The sequence below is a fragment of the Mustelus asterias genome, chromosome 7 (assembly GCF_964213995.1).
Source record: "Mustelus asterias chromosome 7, sMusAst1.hap1.1, whole genome shotgun sequence".
Lineage (NCBI taxonomy): Eukaryota > Metazoa > Chordata > Chondrichthyes > Carcharhiniformes > Triakidae > Mustelus > Mustelus asterias.
This window is the reverse complement of record NC_135807.1, coordinates 9,346,842-9,365,210: the sequence shown is the minus strand read 5'-3', so window position 1 is coordinate 9,365,210 and position 18,369 is coordinate 9,346,842. Positions and strand designations below refer to the sequence as shown.

The following is an 18,369-nucleotide window of genomic DNA, read 5'->3' as shown; positions in this document are numbered from 1 at the left end:
AAGCAGGGCTTTGCCTGATCTAAAACTCAAACTGCAATTGAACCACCCAGACTATTAGTTTCAGTGCAAATGTACTCTTAACATATCACTCAGCACAGTGCCAGGGTCCATTTGTTTCCTCACCCAACATTCACCAAGTAAAGAGGTTAGCTAACTCAATCATGACGTGGAGATGCCGGCGTTGGACTCGGGTGGGCACAGTAAGAAGTCTTACAACACCAAGTTAAAATCCAACAGGCTTATTTGGTAGCACGAGCTTTCGGAGCGCTGCTCCTTCATCAGATGAGTGATGAAGGATGATCACCTGATGAAGGAGCAGCGCTCCAAAAGCTCATGCTACCAAATAAACCTGCTGGACCTTAACCTGGTGTTGTGAGACTTCTTACCTAACTCAATCAGCAGGGACATTTCACATCTATGCAGCAAGTATTGCGATGTTGTAAACATTTATTCTTCAAGCCAAGCTTTATTTTGTACAGTATGTATTTTGCTCTTAGTCGAACCACAAAACTTTTTTTTCATCATAACAGTAAGCATTGCCTCCACAAGATTCTCAATACACCTCTGATATGAAGTGCGTGGTGTATCATTTTCACTTAACCACTTAAAAATAATCCCATTGGAAAATGTTTTAAAAACATGAGTTTTGAACCATGACATCCAACACTGCAGTTCTTCAGTCTCAGTAGGAACTGAACAGATGTTAACTAGTGGTGACGTTCTGCTGTACAGCGAGAAAGGGGAATAGCACAGTTTGTATAGCAATGCCGATGCAGGACAGGGAGGTGGTCACCAGCCCATCGTTTTAGCTTCAAGGCAATGTGTGACACAGGAGGAACTAGGATCGGAGATGGAAGAGATGGGGGGGGAAAAGAAAAATATTTCTTGAAATAGAGCAAAGCAGAAGAAATAGATTTTAATTTGTCCTTGTCAAGTAGCCACATCATGAAGTGAAAATGCCGCACACATTTCTGGATTACTAACTTTGAGCACAGGGCGGCACGGTAGCACAGTGGTTAGCACTGCTGCTTCACAGCTCCAGGGACCTGGGTTCGATTCCCGGCTTGGGTCACTGTCTGTGTGGAGTTTGCACGAAGAGGATAGATAGGGTGAACGGTGGGAAGCTTTTTCCCAGATCAGAAGTGACGTTCACGAGGGGTCACGGGCTCAAGGTGAGAGGGGCGAAGTATAACTCAGATATTAGAGGGATGTTTTTTACACAGAGGGTGGTGGGGGCCTGGGAATGCGCTGCCAAGTAGGGTGGTGGAGGCAGGCACGCTGCCATCGTTTAAGACTTACCTGGACAGTCACATGAGCAGCCTGGGAATGGAGGGACACAAACGATTGGTCTAGTTGGACCAAGGAGCGGCACAGGCTTGGAGGGCCGAAGGGCCTGTTTCCTGTGCTGTACTGTTCTTTGTTCTTTGCACATTCTCCTCGTGTCTACGTGGGTTTCCTCCGGGTGCTCCAGTTTCCTCCCACAGTCCAAAGATGTGCGGGTTAGGTTGATTGGCCATGCTAAAATTGCCCTTAGTGTCCTGAGATGCGTAGGTTAGAGGGATTAGTGGGTAAATATGTAGGGATATGGGGGTAGGACATGGGTGGGATTGTGGTCGGTGCAGACTCGATGGGCCGAATGGCCTCTTTCTGTGCTGTAGGGTTTCTATGATTTATTTTGCAGTTATGGTCAATATTTCAAAGTTTAACTTAAATATGCATCTGCAATACTATTAACCTTAAATCCTTTCTGGCCCTCTGATTTGCTCACTTAATCCATCACAGTGCCTTGTGGTTAGCTCATTATTCCATGAAAATCACATGATCCATGTTCATTTTTCCTTCAGCAATTTGACTGGTTCATGAAAGCAATGTGACCTGTGCTCCTATTGCTCGAGTGCGATCTGTTTACATAGAAGGTACAGCAGACACACAGACCATTCAACCCAAACTGGTCGATGCTCCATACCAACCCCTTCTACCCTATTTTACCTGACCCTATCAGAATTTTCTTCTACATGAGGCAAATATTGCACATACTGAAAATTTGAAAATACGTAGATCAGACAGCACGAATGCAGAGAGAAACGGACTTGGTGGGTGCAATTCTCCCGAGCCCCTGCCGGCAGATTTAATGGCAGGAATGAGGGGAGAATATGGCGGGAAGTCCAGAAATAGGATTCACATGGTACGAATTTACAGGGGATCTCCTGCTGATGTCCACCATGGCGGATCGGAAAACCCGCCAGAGGCCGACGTGAACCACATTGTATCCGGTTAATGGGATGCAGATGAAAGCCCAACTTTAGATGCCAGATTATCCACACTGCTGACGGGAAAACGCGAAGGTCTGAAACACGTTCGGAACAATGTGGTGTGCAGGAGTTGGAACTCACCTGAACAATACCTGCAACCCTGAACCCTGGAACACCACAGCAGTGGGTCGAAGGATGCACAGGGGGGATGCATCTTCCAGATTCAGTATCCTGGAAGCGATCCATCTTCCAGTCTCAGAATGTTCCTGGGGAACCATCTTTGTTCTCAGGAGGTCCATCTTCTGGTCTCAGAGTGGTCACAGAGATCTGTCTTCATTTTCAGGGGGTCCAACTTCTTTCTTCAATAGTGGGCCGTGATATTGGGCGCCTTTTCAATATGGCACCTGGACACGACTGCGGCTACACACCATCCAGGCCTGCCCCGCCACCGAATACAGCGTGAAGCACCCAAGTGGATAATTTATGAAGCCGAGGCTCGAAGATTTGACGTGTTTTCTTATCGGCCTCCATAGCGGGAAATCATTCCACGTTGCCACCCTTGCCAGAGCACCTGGTCTCAAAATGGTAGAATTTTGCTCAAATGTCAGGGAGAGTGAGTCTGAGTATAGAGTCCCACATGATTCAGAACAGGCTTTGGGAATATAATGCCTCGATTCAAATTTAATTCAAATCTGCTTAACCTGTCAAATGTCACTTTTAAGCAGGTTCAGGGATCAGATCTCAAATGTTCTTGCTCAGCAACTCTCTCAAAAATGTGCCCGAATTTATATAGAGACTTCCGTATTCAAGAACGAAGATGTTTCACAGCCAATGAATTACTTCTGCATTGCATTCACTGTTAATTTTGAAGGGAAACATGATAGCTACTTTACACACAGCAAGTCCCATAAATATCCATGAGACAAATGACAAGATACAATGCTAGTGAATCAGCATGAACAGAAAATCTGGCAGAGGGTAAAACAGGTTGCCAATTCACTTGTGCCCAGTTTGCACTAACACCAGGGCTGGATTTTTGATCCTAATCGTCTTTGCATGGTGTTGATTAAAGAATACAAGCTGGCTAGGTCATTCAGACAGCTCTCCTCCTCTTTTTCAAATAGTGCCACGGAATCTTTTACATCAACCCTATTAGACAGAGATATTAGTCTAACATCTCAGCTCCAACACTGCATTTACTGCTGTGCTGAAGTACAAACTATGTCATTAGGCCTGAACTGATTTATCGGGACAAGGTTGCTCACACTCTCACAATGACACTTCAATTAGTAAGTATTTACAACGCAGAACCAGAACCATACCATTCAGCCCAAAAGGTCCATGCCAGCTTTTATGCTGAACATGAGCCTCCTCCCACACTTCGCGGATGATTTTTCACTTGATATCATTAAATGTAATCTCAACACATTCACACTTAATTGGTGCCATCTGTCAATTAATATTACATTACCAACAGGGTCTCTCTTCTCCGTCAAAAACAAGAGTTCATCAGCTATTTTTCACTTGTCTGATGCCAATATCTTTCTTCCCAATGGAGTGCAAAATGGACAACACGCCAAAAGCTTTATTGCAGATCAACTGTCGCCTTTAGATTTTACATCTCAAGAATTCCTGGCAAACCATAAGTTTACTTTGAACAGCAGGCATCAGCTGTCCTATGACACCATCAGATAACAAAATAATCGATTAAATACGTTGAATTAGTTGTGTTACTATATTATTTATCTTTTCAAAACTATTAATTAATATTTTTCCAGCTTAACTTGTTTCCACATTTCACACGTCATTTCTCTGGTCACTTTCAGGTGAACAAATGAATATGCAACCATTCTCAAATCAAGAGGAAAAGGGCTCTCTACTATTTAGACAAAAACAAAATACTCTTGACGCTGCAAATCTGAAAGGAAAATAGAAAATGCTGGAAAAATCAAACCAGTAAAGAAAAATGGGGCAGAGGTTGCAATCTAAAACTGTTTGAGTCCAGAAGGCCATAAAATGCCCAGTCAAAAGATGAGATGCTGTCCCTCGAGCTTACACTGAGCTTCATAGGAACACCAGAGGCCGAGGGCAGAAAATTCAGAGCAGGAGAATTAAAATGACAGCCAAGTGGAAGTTTAGGATCACATCTGCGGAATGAACGGAGATGAAAGTGGTCTCCCCAGTCCAGTGACGATCACCTTGTGAGCAACAAGCACAACAGACTAGATTGAGAGAAATACACATCAATTGCTGTTGACCTGAAAGGAGTGTCTGAGATTTTGGACAGTGAGGAGGGAGGAGGTAAAAGTGCATGTGTTGCTTCCCCTCTGCTTGCATGAAAAGTCTGCAGCAGGTGGTGAGGAACCAACAAGAGGGAAAAACCTGCTTGACCTCATCCTCACCAACCTGCCTGCCGCAGAGGCATCTGTCCATAACAGTCCATAACAGTCCATAACATAAGAGAACAGAGACCACTCCATCTGACGAAGGAGCATTGCTCCGAAAGCTTATGGTATTTGCTACCAAATAAACCTGTTGGACTTTAACCTGGTGTTGTGAGACTTCTTACTGTGCTTACCCCAGTCCAACGCCGGCATCTCCACATCATAACAGTATCAGCAGGGGTGGCCATCGCACAGTCCTTGTGGAGATGAAATCCCATCTTCCATCGCGTTGTGTGGCACTACTACCATGCTAAAGGGAATAAACTTCGAACGGATCTCGCAACTTAAAATCAGGCATCCGTGAGATGCTGTTAGCCATCAACAGCAGCAGAATTGTACTCAAGCACAATCTGTAACCTCATGGCCCGGCATATCCCCGACTCCAACATTAAAACCAAGCTAGAGGATTGACCCTGGTTCAATGAAGTGCTCAACACTGGCATCTATCTGGCCTTATGGAAAACGGTAAGAAGTCTCACAACACCAGGTTAAAGTCCAACAGGTTTATTTGGTAGCAAATACCATAAGCTTTCGGAGCACTGCTCCTTCGTCAGATGGAGTGGAAATGTGTTCTCAAACAGTGCAAACAGACAAAATCAAGTTGCAGAATACTGATTAGAATGCGAATCCTACAGCCAGCCAGGTCTTAAAGGTACAGACAATGTGGGTGGAGGGAACATTAAACACAGGTACATTAAACATTAAACACCTGTGTTTAATGTTCCCTCCACCCACATTGTCTGTACCTTTAAGACCTGGCTGGCTGTAGGATTCGCATTCTAATCAGTATTCTGCAACTTAATTTTGTCTGTTTGAGAGCACATTTCCACTCCATCTGACGAAGGAGCAGTGCTCAGAAAGCTTATGGTATTTGCTACCAAATAGACCTGTTGGACTTTAACCTGGTGTTGTGAGACTTCTTACCGTGTTCACCCCAGTCCAACGCCGGCATCTCCACAACATGACTTATGGAAAACAGCAGGACAAATTCAACCCAGCCAATTACTGCTCCATCATTCTACTCTTGATCATCAGTAAAGCAATGGAAGGCGTCATCAATAGTACTATCAAGTAGCACTTGCTTAGCAATAACCTGCTCACTGACGCTCAGGTTCCACCATCACTCTCTAACCTCATTACAGCCTTGGTCCAAGCATACTATGTACAGTTCTGGCCACCATATTATAGAAAGGATATTATTGAACTAGAAAGAGTGCAGAAAAGATTTACTAGGATGCCACCAGGACTTGATGGTTTGAGTTATAAGGAGAGGCTGGATAGACTGGGACTTTTTTCTCTGGAATGTAGAAGGCTGAGGGTTGATCTTATAGAGGTCTATAAAATAATGAGATCAGCTAGATAGTAAATATCTTTTCCCAAAGGTAAAGGAGTCTAAAACTAGAGGCATAGGTTTAAGGTGAGAGGGGAGAGATACAAAAGTGTCCAGAGGGGCAATTTTTTCACACAGAGGATGGTGAGTGTCTGGAACAAACTGCCAGAGGTAGTAGTAGAGGCGGGTACAATTTTGTCTTTTAAAAAGCATTTAGGCAGTTACATGGGTAAGATGGGTATAGAGGGATATGGGCCAAATGTGGGCAATTGGGACTAGCTTAGGGTTTAAAAAAAACGGCGGCATGGACAAGTTGGGCCAAACAACTCTATGACTCCATGACACTGCTTCTAAAAAAATTTCCAACAACATGTAAACATATACCACATCCTATATTGGTAAAGGAATTGTGAACAAATTCTTAAATAATTAAAACAAAAGCTGATGTTGAATGGTTAAAGCATAAGTTTGTGTGTTAGAGAGCTTGGGGAAAGGAGGACATTCAGTTCCATCGAGTCTGCACTGACACCCCAAAAGAATATCTTACCCAGGTTCTCATACCACCCCCCACCTGTCCCACCCTGTCCCCGTAACCTCGTGCCTTAACCATGGCTAATCCACCTAACCCACACATCTTTGGACATTAAGGGGCACCGTGAAAGCTTAACTCAAAAAAATGCGACATAGATGTCAAGTATGGGAGGTCCTTGCTCAGAAAAGACCTACCTGAAGGAACCTTCTGATTGAAGAGACACAATTCTTTGAGGTCCTGACAGAAAGAGGAAAGCTGGAAAAGGAGCCTGACAAAGGGATACCAGCCATCCAAGGACTGAACCCACCTCCCGGAAACACCTGCCAAGTGTGCGGCCAAAGATGCTGCTCTAGAATTGGGCTGAGCCACACAGTGACCCACAGAACCTCTGTTCAGTAACACGGAGCTCCTTGGGGGGACAATCATACTCATTAGTGAGTGACCGCTGAAGCAGACATACATTTGATTTGCACTGTAACCTTTTCATTCTGCTCCTCTTTCTACTGCAGAAGTCAAAGTGACCTGCGTTATTTATTTATTATTGTCACAAGTAGGCTTACATTAACACTGCAATTGAAGTTACTGTGAAAATTCCCTAGTCGTCACACTCCGGCGCCGTTTTAGCATGGCCAATGCACCTAACCAGCACGTCTTTTGGACTGTGTGAGGAAACCAGGGCACCCGGAGGGAACCCACGCAGACATGGAAAGAACGTTCAGACTCCCCACAGTGACCCAAGCCGGGAATCGAACCCAGGTCCGTGGAGCTGTGAGGCAGCAGTGCTAACCACTGTGCCGCCCTCTGCATGGGAACTCCTCCAGGGGAGCTCCAATAGCTGTCTTTTTTAAAGTTTTATTAAGTTGACAATATTTGCTCCTGCACAGTTACTTCTAAATATATACATGGCTATTTTATGAGCAGCTATTCAGATTTGAGACAACCCCCACCCACTTGCCTAACTGTCCCACAAAGATTGGACTGTACTTGGAGCAAAAAGAATTATTCAAATGCACTAAACCCCACAAAACTAGGCTGTCATTTGAGTAAACTGGTGGTACGTGTGGCCCAAGCAACTCACGATCTCCAGCACAGATCTTGTGGTGTTCAAGAAATCTTTAAACACACCACATTGTTTAGTGCTAATTTATCTATACCAGTGACATCCTAGTTTGATCCCTGGTGTGTGCTAGGTTAGCTAAACATACTTGGCGCAGTGTGGTGATGCTATAAATTACTTAAGAGCCCCCGAGCCACAGGAAGATTGGTTTGGGGTGGGGGAGGGCGGGGGGGTGGTGTCTTGCAGGCAATGTATTGGAAGATTGTCAGCATCCACATTGATCAGCTTTACATTTCCAGAGGAGGAGATGTAGGCTGCTATCAAGAGCCTAGCAGCCCATCACTTGGGTATGTCGTGTAGCACTGGGTCAGACATTACACAATAACATGTTCAAAACAGTTTCATTTTATTTGCATGCGGGGAAAAGATTAACCTTTCGGTGTTTGCAAATTCTGTGTGGCACGGTGGCCAAGGGGCAGCACAGCGGCACAGTGATTAGCACTGCTGCCTCACAGCGCCAGTTCAATTCCCAGCTTGGGTGACTGTCTGTGTGGAGTTTGCATGTTCTCCCTGTGTCTGCATGGGTTTCCTCCGGGTGCTCCAGTTTCCTGCCACAGTCCGAAAATGTGCGGGTTAGGTTGGATTGGCCACTGATCCTTAGTGTTAAGGGGATGTCAGGGGGATTAGTAGGGTAAATATGTGAGGTTACGGGGATGGCATCTTGGTTAGAATCCTGACAGTGCAAAAGGAGGCCATTCGGCCCATCAAGTCTGCATCAATCACAATCCCATCCAGGCCCTATCCCTGCAACCCCATATTTTTAGCCTGTTAATCCCCCTGACACTAAGGGGCAATTTATCATGGCCAATCCACCTAACCCGTACATTATTGGACTGTGGGAGGAAACCGGAGCACCCGGAGGAAACCTACGCAGACAGAGGGAGAATTTGCAAAGTCCGCACAGACAGCGATCCAAGCCAGGAACTGAACCCGGGTCCCTGGTGTTGTGAGGCAGCAGTGCTAACCACTGTGTCGCCATGCCGCCTTAATAGGACCTGGGTGGCATTGTTGTCGGTGCAGGCTTGATGGGCCAAATGGCCTCCTTCTGCGCTGTAGGAATTATATGATTCTGTGTGTCACTGCAGCCAGATTTATGTTGGAGTATCAACCATGCAACTTCAGTGAAAGTTCCTACAAAACCACCATAAAATTCTCATCCCACATCACATTTGGATTATTTCCAAGTTCAGTTGACATCCATTTCCCAGTGGTTCTAATGTAATTATGGAGTGCTTCTAATTTAACACAAAACAAACAGAAACACAGCAGGACAAGTCTCTGGTCTAATTAAAGGTTGCATAACCTTTTTTTCGTTTGGCTAGCCAGGCCACATTAGTAACTATAAGTCATAGTATCATTTTAATTTTAAATATAAAGTAAAAACAAAAAGTTCTGGAAAAACTTAGCAGGTCTGGCAGTATCTGTGGAGAGAGAAATAGAGTTAACGTATCGAGTCCATATGATTCTTCTTTGGAAATCTTTTTTTTATTCGTTCACAGGATGTGGGCATCACTGGCTGGGCCAGCATTTATTGCCCATCCCTAATTGCCCTGGAAGAGTTTGTGGTGAGCCACTGTCTTGAACAGTTACAGTCCATGTGTCACTTGCAATGGCTTCCCTTAACAGTCCCACATTATCTCAAGTGTCCCCAAGGATTTGTAAGGAGATAAAATAGCTGACATTTCGAGTCCAGATGAGCGCTTTGACAAAGGGTCGTCTGGACTCGAAACATCAGCTCTTTTCTCTCCTTACAGATGCTGCCAGACCTGCTGAGATTTTCCAGCATTTTCCCTTTTGGTTTCAGATTCCAGCATCCACAGTAATTTGCTTTTGTCCCCAAGGATCGTTTCTTGGTCCTCTCATAATTCTCATCTGCATGTTGTCATTCAGAAACATCATCTAAAAGCACAGTGTTTGTCTCACACCCTGAAGACACCCAGCTCCCACTCACTACCACCTCTCAGCTCCTCCACTGTTGCTCATGTCAGACTGCTTGTCCATCATCCAGTACTGAATGAGCAGAAATTTCTTCACAATAAATATTGGGAAAACTGAAGCCGAAGTTTATGGTTCTTGCTCAAAGTTCCATTTCCGAGCTGCCAATTCCATACCTGGCAAATACCCTGGCAAATAATCTGAGATTAAGAAAGACTGTTTGCGAATTTGGTGTCATTTTTAAAAATCCAAGATGAGTTTCCAACCACAAGCTTGGGTCATGATTAAAACCACCGATTTCTACCTACAGAACATGATCTAATTTCGCCACTGCCTCAGCTCATCTGCCGCTGAATTCCTCATGCATCCCTTCATTACCTCTAGACTTGACTATTCCAAACACTCGTGGCTGGTTTCCCACATTCCGACCTTGGGGTGAGGGGTCTGGTTGGGGGAGGGGTGGGTCAGTCTGGGTCTTTTCAGTAGACACCCAAATGTAAGAAGAGGATTCAATTCTTCTAATTTTTTCAGGGGAACCATTTGTGTAACACAAGCAAAACCATCTGCAGACTGCTGTTTGGACGACTCAATGACATCTTCAATTAGCGTAACAAACTCTGACAAGAAAAGGACCAACTTATATGAAATATTGAGCATTGTATAGTTCAACTGCAGAGGTGTGTTTTACTATATCTGTAGAAACAGTTACCTACTAAAACTTTACATCACAGTTTTAGGGTAATTGCCCAAAAGAAGTTTGCACTTCTGGGCAATTGCTCTGCAATTCCTTGGATGTTCCAAGAGGGATTTCCCAGTGCATTTTTGAGGTGTCCTTCAAATCGTCACTGGGAGCTTGGACATTATGGCCCCTTCTCCCAATGTGGCTTGGTAGCAAACTTTGTTTTATAATACTCCTGTACAACATCTTGGGAATTTTTTATTATGTAAAAGGTTTTTGTTCACCATTAGAAATAACACAAGGAGAACAAACTCAAGTTATTTTCTTTTTGAATATTGATGTCATGAGACTACTGTTTGGATGACTCAATGACAGATCTTCAATTAGCATAACAAACTCTGACAAGAAAAGGACCAACCTTTATGAAACACTGAGCATCGTACAATTTAACTGCAGAGGTGTTTTTTACTAGATCTGTAGAAACGGTTACGTACTAAAACTTTCACAAAGAGACAAGCACAACAGGGCACCACCATTCATTGAAAACACTGACCAAAAAAGCCACTGCTTAGCTTTGCAATTTAATCCATATTCAATGCATATGCTTAATTTATATCTTGAAGATATAATCTCATCAGACTATCCTGGTCAGATTGAGGTAGAAGAGAGGGCAAGAGGTCAAGGACCAGATGGCTATGAAGAAACTCTTGTTTGTGTAGTTCAAGGGGAGGGAAGCAAACATCAAAGAGAAAATAAAGCAATACCTTTGCCACTACTGCACTCCATTGTATACAGGTAATCCATGTAGAAGGCCCCAAAGCGCTGCACACCAGCTATCTCTGTGTATGTCTCCTGCCAACAAAGGAAGACAAATACAACTTAAGTTCCAAAAGGATAGAATTCAGAGATTACAACACTATATGTGAATGTCTATTTGTATTTGCATAGCCTTTTACACAAAGGCTTATCAAGCAAAGAGAACAGAGGTTATCTAAAGCATTCTCCTGTTCAAGTAATGTGACATAATACAGGTTGTGCACAAGGGAGCTATACAATTTGAGTCACCATTTCACCAGTTAATACCTAATTTCAGTTACCTATACGGTCAATAAAGTCACAGCAAATTTGTCTCTAAATGCAGCTTGAAATGTTAGTAACTGTAACAGTTTGCTGAAACATTGCTTTTTCTATTTATGATTACAAGAGCGCAAAACAAATTCTAACATTATCCTCAAATTTATTCAAAAGTATCCACTTAAATATTCCCAAAATATGAACGACACTTCTTATGCTTTGTGCGCTTTAGTTCGTCAAACTCTGCTGGCAGACACCGAAATAAGAAATCAGTTTTTTTAAACAGCTAGTTTATATTCATGACCAGTAATTGAGATTAAAATATATTCTCCCCTTTTACTTTTTTGCCGGCACAGTGGTTAGCACTGTTACCTCACAGTGCCAGAGACCTGGGTTCCATTCCCAGCTTGGGTCCCTGCCTGTGCGGAGTCTGCATGTTCTCCCCCTGTGTCTGCATGGGTTTCCTCCGGGTGCTCAAGTTTCCTCCCACAATCCGAAAGATATGCTAGTTAGTTGCATTGGCCATGCTAAATTCTCTCTGTGTACTAGAACAGGCGCCACCGGAGTGTGGCAACTCGGGGATTTTCACAGTGACTTCATTACACTGTTAATCTAAGCCTACTTGTGACACTAATAAAGAAACTTTAAACTTTAAAGCTTGGAGTTGCCAGACTATTCCAAGGTAAAATGCATATCCATCTCCTTTTAGCATACAATATAGTTTTGGATGCAGACCATCAGTTGCTCAGTTCAACCTGAAACTGTATTTCAAAGGATGAATAAAACTGTATATTTAAGAAAAGCTGTCATGAGCGCTGAACATTACAAGATTGTTTATCTCCTGAACTGCACCTTTAACTCAAACAGAGAATTTTGGATAAACACCTTAACTCGAAGATATTCACTTGCGAACTGGTTGCCATTGGGAGAAAAACTCAAATAGAAACCCATTGAAGTGAGGATGGCACTGTTAACATCTTTTTCACAGAATCTCACAGAAAAAAAATGGACAGCTCTGTTTGATGTACAGAAACAATGTACATCTGAGTGAATGTCTGGAACAAGCTGCCAGAGGTAGTAGTAGAGGCGGGTGCAATTTTGTCTTTTAAAAAGTGTTTAGACAGTTACATGGGTACGATGGGTGTAGAGGGATATGGGCCAAATGCGGGCAATTGGGACTAGCTTAGGGATTTTTTAAAAAAGGGCGGCATGGACAAGTTGGGCTGAAGGGCCTGTTTCCATGCTGTAAACATATGACTCTATCTGCTTTGGGAAAGCAGGGTGAACTGTTTTTTGCTAAAACCAAGCAGGATACTTGTGACAGTTTGGTTTCTGCTCAAAGTGAAGGGGGCAGACATAGTTCTTGAAGATTTAGGGAATGGGGAGTCATTGAGGCATGTTCTCCTTGTGATAATTGGATATGTAGAATGCAAACGGATGGGGGGGGGGGGGTGAATAAAATCAGGATCGGCACCCGGAAGTGGATTGCTTTTCAACTTCCAGGTTTTCCATTCTAACACACAGAATGAAGCATCAAATTGGAGGGTGGGCTGAAGGTCAGCGGAAGTGAGGATTCCGTCCAATCAGTCCAGGAGGGTGGATGTCTGGCATCGGAGGTTGTTGGCCTTGACCATAAATGAGATCACGGCCAGTCATTTAAAGGGCCACCTCGCACAGTATAGAGTCAGGTGACCCAGCAAATGTGTTCCAATTACATAGAATGTCATATTTATGACCTGGAGATATTTGCAGGCCTTTAAGCTAACTGTGCATCTGTTCAAGCTTTCTCTGAAATGTCCATGGCTTGCTACTGATCACAGGTGGCATCCAACTTGAACATTAACAGGATTTCCTCATTTAGCATTGAGGAGTTTCTGATTATTGCTTCCCTCCAGAGATGTCTGAGGCAAGGGAGCAAGGGAAAGAGGCAAAGGAAAAAGGTCGCACAAGGCTCTAGATTTAATGAGGACTCACTCCACTGAGCTGTGTGCAGCCAACACAGGCTACTAATGCCAATGGATGGGAAGGGGAAACGTGCGACCTGGGAGGAGGTTGCTGCAGAGGTCAGCAGCGTTGAACTGGTGAGGCACATATGGGCACAATGTCAGAAGGGGCTCAATGACCTCAATGGTCAGGCAGGGTGAGTAATTCAGCAGCTTGCATTTTCTTGTGCCAGGAAGCCTCAAGGTAGCGTATGTGAATGATGGAGGCATGGGTGTTTGTCTGGTGGTCCAACTGAACATAATGCAGTAAAGGCATTGTGCACTTACTGTTTTGGTCCAGATGGAGGGTGCGGGATTGGGAGCCTGTGCAGATAAGGAAAGTGGACAGCACCTTAGTAGCTAAGCATTTTTCTGATCAAGTGTGGGCAGGGAGACACAAAATAACCCAACAGTGTTAGTGATTGCAAAGTGACAACAATTTTTCGGAGAAGGGTTCCCATAATGCCCAGGAAAGAGGCTGAACAGAAGGCAGTGTTTCAGACCTGGTCATTCTGATGCCGTTCAAAGGAGGTTATAAAGCTCTCCCTCTCCAAGGTCTCTAGGTCGATTGGCAGAGGCAAGATTAGTGGAAGACGTGGGTCTGCTGAGATTTCAAATGGCTGAAATTGGGAGAAAAGATGACAGGAAAGTGGGAGGTGCATCGATAACTGGCACGATCGAATGAAAGGCATAAATCTCAGTCCGAGGCTAAAACCAGGGGAAGCTTAATAGTCAAAAGCTTTGGGTGTCACTGCAAGCATGTATAGTGCTTGCATCACCTCATATCTAATATTGCACAGGACTGTTAAATTGCAGAGCATTGTGAACTTGTGCTCTGCTTTGTGGAAAGCATTTTGAAAACTACTAACCCCCTTTCTTATGTCTGTCATTCCCCTCTGAGGATGAGGAAGGGCTGTCACATCCTCTCTCTGTCCCAAGCATCAGCTCAGATACTGGCACCTCAGCAGTGATTAGTGCATCAGAACAAGGGTAGGCACAACCTGGTGAAGCCACTTCACATTTCACACAAGTGCAACTGCGGGAAGTGTGGTGGAGCAGGCTTCGGGTAGTTGAAGGAGTGTCTGAGAAGATACAGAGACTGATTCTGGATCAGATGAAGTAGCAGATGCTGGATGTCCAGCGCGAGTTCCGTGAAGCTTTGTCAGATATAGCCGAGCGGTTTCATGGTCTGGCACATACTGTAGAAGTGTCCATCCAGGACATGTGCACTGCCATCACCCACTCTTTGGAGCACCATCTTTGCCCTCACCCTCAGATGAATGGCTCCTATCTGCCGTTCTCTTTCCCTCAAGGGCATCCGCACTCTGAATAGTGAAGGACACACATTAAGCAGACACAATGATGGGTATGTGTTCGGACCTACCCTCAGCCTCTGAACTCAGGGGCCCATAGCCAGAGTGACAGGGGGACAGGAGCAGGAGCACCGAGCCAGCTCCTGAGGTTTCAGGGGTCAGTAGAGAGGGCCAAACCGATCTTGTGGTGAAGGGTGAGCACCAGCTGTCACCATCAGGAAGCACCTTTCAGGGGCGGCATCGCCTCTATCCATCTGCAATCGACGCAGTCATCGCCCTAAAAGACAACAGAAGCTCCTCCTACTGAGGAGTATTCTAAAATGGTGACCATTCAAGGCCTCAGCCACATGTAGGATATCCACCAAAGTCAACCGGGGCAAGGGAGGTAGCAGGTCAGCAGCTTCTCTCCAGTGCAGCTGCAAGTGATGGGGGAGCACTGCAGTGAAACACCAGGAAACGCATCAAGAAAATTCCACAGTAGTCACCAAGGCGATCACGTGGACATGTTCCTGTTGCTTGTTCATGTTAACCTTCAATTATTTTGTAAATAAACCCTGACCTCACTGCTCCTCATGCAGGGGTTGTTTCATTATGTTGAGCTTCTTTAGGGTGCTTTAACAGTTTGAAGCAGGGCAGGATGCTTCAGCTATCAATAACTGGACAGGATGATGGCATGAATCTCGCATTCCACATGGAAAATGGTTTGGACACAAGGCACGCACACATCTCAGAGGCTGGGACTTCAGAAACTATTCAAACCTCAGCTGATCAAGGCAACCTTGGTGTCACAGCCATCCATGAAACCATGTCCAGGGCCTTGCAACTGAACATCGCTTTGCTCCCTCACTTCATCTTTGCCCTCACCCTCAGATGAATGGCTCCTATCTGCCGTTCTCTTTCCCTCAAGGGCATCCGCACTCTGAATAGTGAAGGACACACATTAAGCAGCCAAAAGATCCAAATGACCATCATTTTTGAACACAACCTGACATTGGACTAAACAGAGAAACCAGGAACAGGAGTAGGCCACTCGGCCCTTCAAGTTTACTCCATCATTCAAAATGATCATGGCTGATCCTCTATCTCAAAGCCACATTGCTGCATTCTCCCCATACCTCTTGATGCCACAATGCAGGTCCTCCTTCTGTATTTCTATGATTCTATGAACTGAAATCAAACTTCAGGCCAAGTGATCTGAGCAATAAGGGAGGTGAGTTTCAAAAAACAAAAATTATTCAGTGCAAGCACTTTGAAAAAGTTTAAGTTGTTAAATGATGAACTGCAAAGATGCCAAATTAGTACCTTGCCACTGATTCACAGAATCTCGCGACAGACAATAGCTGCAAGAGGAAGGGGTAGGGCAATTAGATAGGACGTCTATTGTTAAGGAAAAAATGTTATAAAATTCTAAATGGAAAACGCAGGAGGGACTAATTGCATGCATTATGGGAATGTTGAGGAAACAAAAGAGCCTCTGGCCACAATTTTTGAAACATCCTTGATACAGAAGTTATACCTGGGTTGTCAGTTCATCCAAGAAGAGAGAAAGAGATAAAGCCAATAACTATAGACCACTCAGTCTAACACAGAGAAAGGATTTAGTAATTGTAACATAGCATCAAGTTAATATTCACCTGATAAGATATGGGACAGCTCATGTGGATTGTACAAGGCTAGACATATCTGACAGATTTAATTCAGTTCTTTGGAGAAATAAGAGCATACTGATAAAGGAATAAATAAGCAATAAATGTGATGCATATGCCTTTGTTATGGTGCTGCTTAGGAATTTTAGTGATGTGTGTAAGCACATGGTCCTAAAAATAGAGTGCGGCAGCTTAAATAAGAAATTAACAACACGCAAAGGCAGAGAAGAGTGGTTAATGGTTTTTTTCAGACAGAAGGATTGTAAAAAGCTGCATTCCACAAGTGTCATTACTGAGACCATTATGTATGACATTTAATGCAATAAATTTAAATGATGTGGATAACACTGTAAAAAGAAACATGGTTAAGTGTGAAGAGGATTATAAGCAACTTCAGGCAGGTAGACATCAGGTGACATCTGATGATCCTTTCTGGGAAGAAAAATAAGCAAAGGACATGCACACAAGAGAGTAAAGTTTCAAATGAATAGAGAAGCACAAAAATTGCCCAGGGTACTGATACATATATCTTTAAAAGTGGGAGGACAAACTAATAAGGCTGTGAAATAAGTTGTGGAATCTTGGAATTTAAAAATAAATGTGCACAAATTGTTGGTTAGGCCACAGTGAGAACAGAATCACAGATTTGCTACAGGTGGCCATTTAGCCTGCCGTGTCTGTGCCAGCTCTCTGTACAAGCAATTTACCTAATGCAACATCCTCACCTTCTCCTCAACTCTGCACATTCTTCTTTTTCACATAAGAACCCAAACCCCAGTTGAATGCCTCAGTTGACCCTGCCTCCACCACATTCTCAGGCAGTGCATTCCAAATACTAACCACTCACTGTGTGAAAAAGATTTTGCCCCTGTCTCCATCACTAGTTTTGCCAATTACCAAAAATCTGTGCCCCCGGTTCTTGATCCTCCCACCAACGGGAACATTTTTTCCTCTGACTACTCTGTCGAGATCCCTCGTGGTTTCAAACACCTTTATCAAGTATCCTCTCAACTTTCTCTTCTCCAAGGAAAATGGTCCTAACATCTCCAATCCACTTACTGAAGTTTCTTATCCCTGGAACATCATGTCCAAATGTGGTCACTTTACATTAGGAAGGAAAATAAAGGGGATAGAAGAAATTCACTGCATCAAATTCCCAATGGGCAGCATCAGTTAATTAGAGAGACTATAAAGAAACCGGGACTCTGTTCATTACAGGAAAGGTTAAAAGTATATCCGATAAGCGTATCAGAAATTAGTGTTGACAAAGTAAATCAGCAGAAGTTATTTCTGCTGTCTGAGCTAGTAATTAGAGGGCAGAAAAAATTGACTCAAAGAAAAGAATGTTGTACGTTTGCAAAACTTAAGTCAGTCCGGATTCATTACAGTGACTGGACGGGTTATTTAAAGATATATCAGGTTCTTTGGACACACCAGATATTTTTTAAAATCAGAACTTCAGGTACAATGCTGTAATCAATGTACTATACAATTAAAAAAGAATTAAACATTTGTTGCACATGTCCAGGACCCTGCTAATATAATAAATTTTAAATAAAGGACATTTATTGTGCAATCCAAAAATACCAAATTTGCTGTATCTCGCATATTTATGTGCCAGATGTGTCATTAAAACTGAAAATAGTGTAATGTACAGCAGGTCACGCAGCATACGTGGAGAGGGGAAAATAGGATTAATACTTCAGATAGATGAAATCAGAGGACACAGTGGCATTGTCACTGGACTGTCAATTCAGAGACCCAGGGTAATGTTCTGGGGACCCAGTTTCAAATCCCAACACGACAGATGGTGAAATTTAAATTCAATAAAATTCTAGAATTAAAAGTCTAATGATGACCATGCCAATTGTCATAAAACCCCATCTGGTATTATCCTTCCTTTAGGGGAGGAAATCTGCCATCCTTATCTGATCTGGCCTACATGTGACTCCAGATCCACAGCAATGTGGTAGTCTCCAAAACGCCCTCAGAAATGGCCTAGAAAGCCACTGAGTTCAAGGGCAATTAGGGAATGGCAATAAATACTGGTCCAGTCAGCGATGCC

At 43.7% G+C, this 18,369-nt stretch overlaps 1 protein-coding gene across 11 annotated transcripts in view; it reads right to left on the bottom strand.

Moving 5' to 3' along the window:
* The window catches only part of vps13b (vacuolar protein sorting 13 homolog B), a 993,302-nt gene that overhangs the window by 781,638 nt on the left and 193,295 nt on the right, over positions 1-18,369 (bottom strand). For all 11 annotated transcript variants that reach the window (XM_078215655.1, XM_078215652.1, XM_078215654.1 and 8 more), the window contains exon 12: positions 11,054-11,141. In XM_078215655.1, the coding sequence (XP_078071781.1) occupies positions 11,054-11,141 (88 nt within the window). The remainder of the gene's footprint in view (positions 1-11,053; positions 11,142-18,369) is intronic.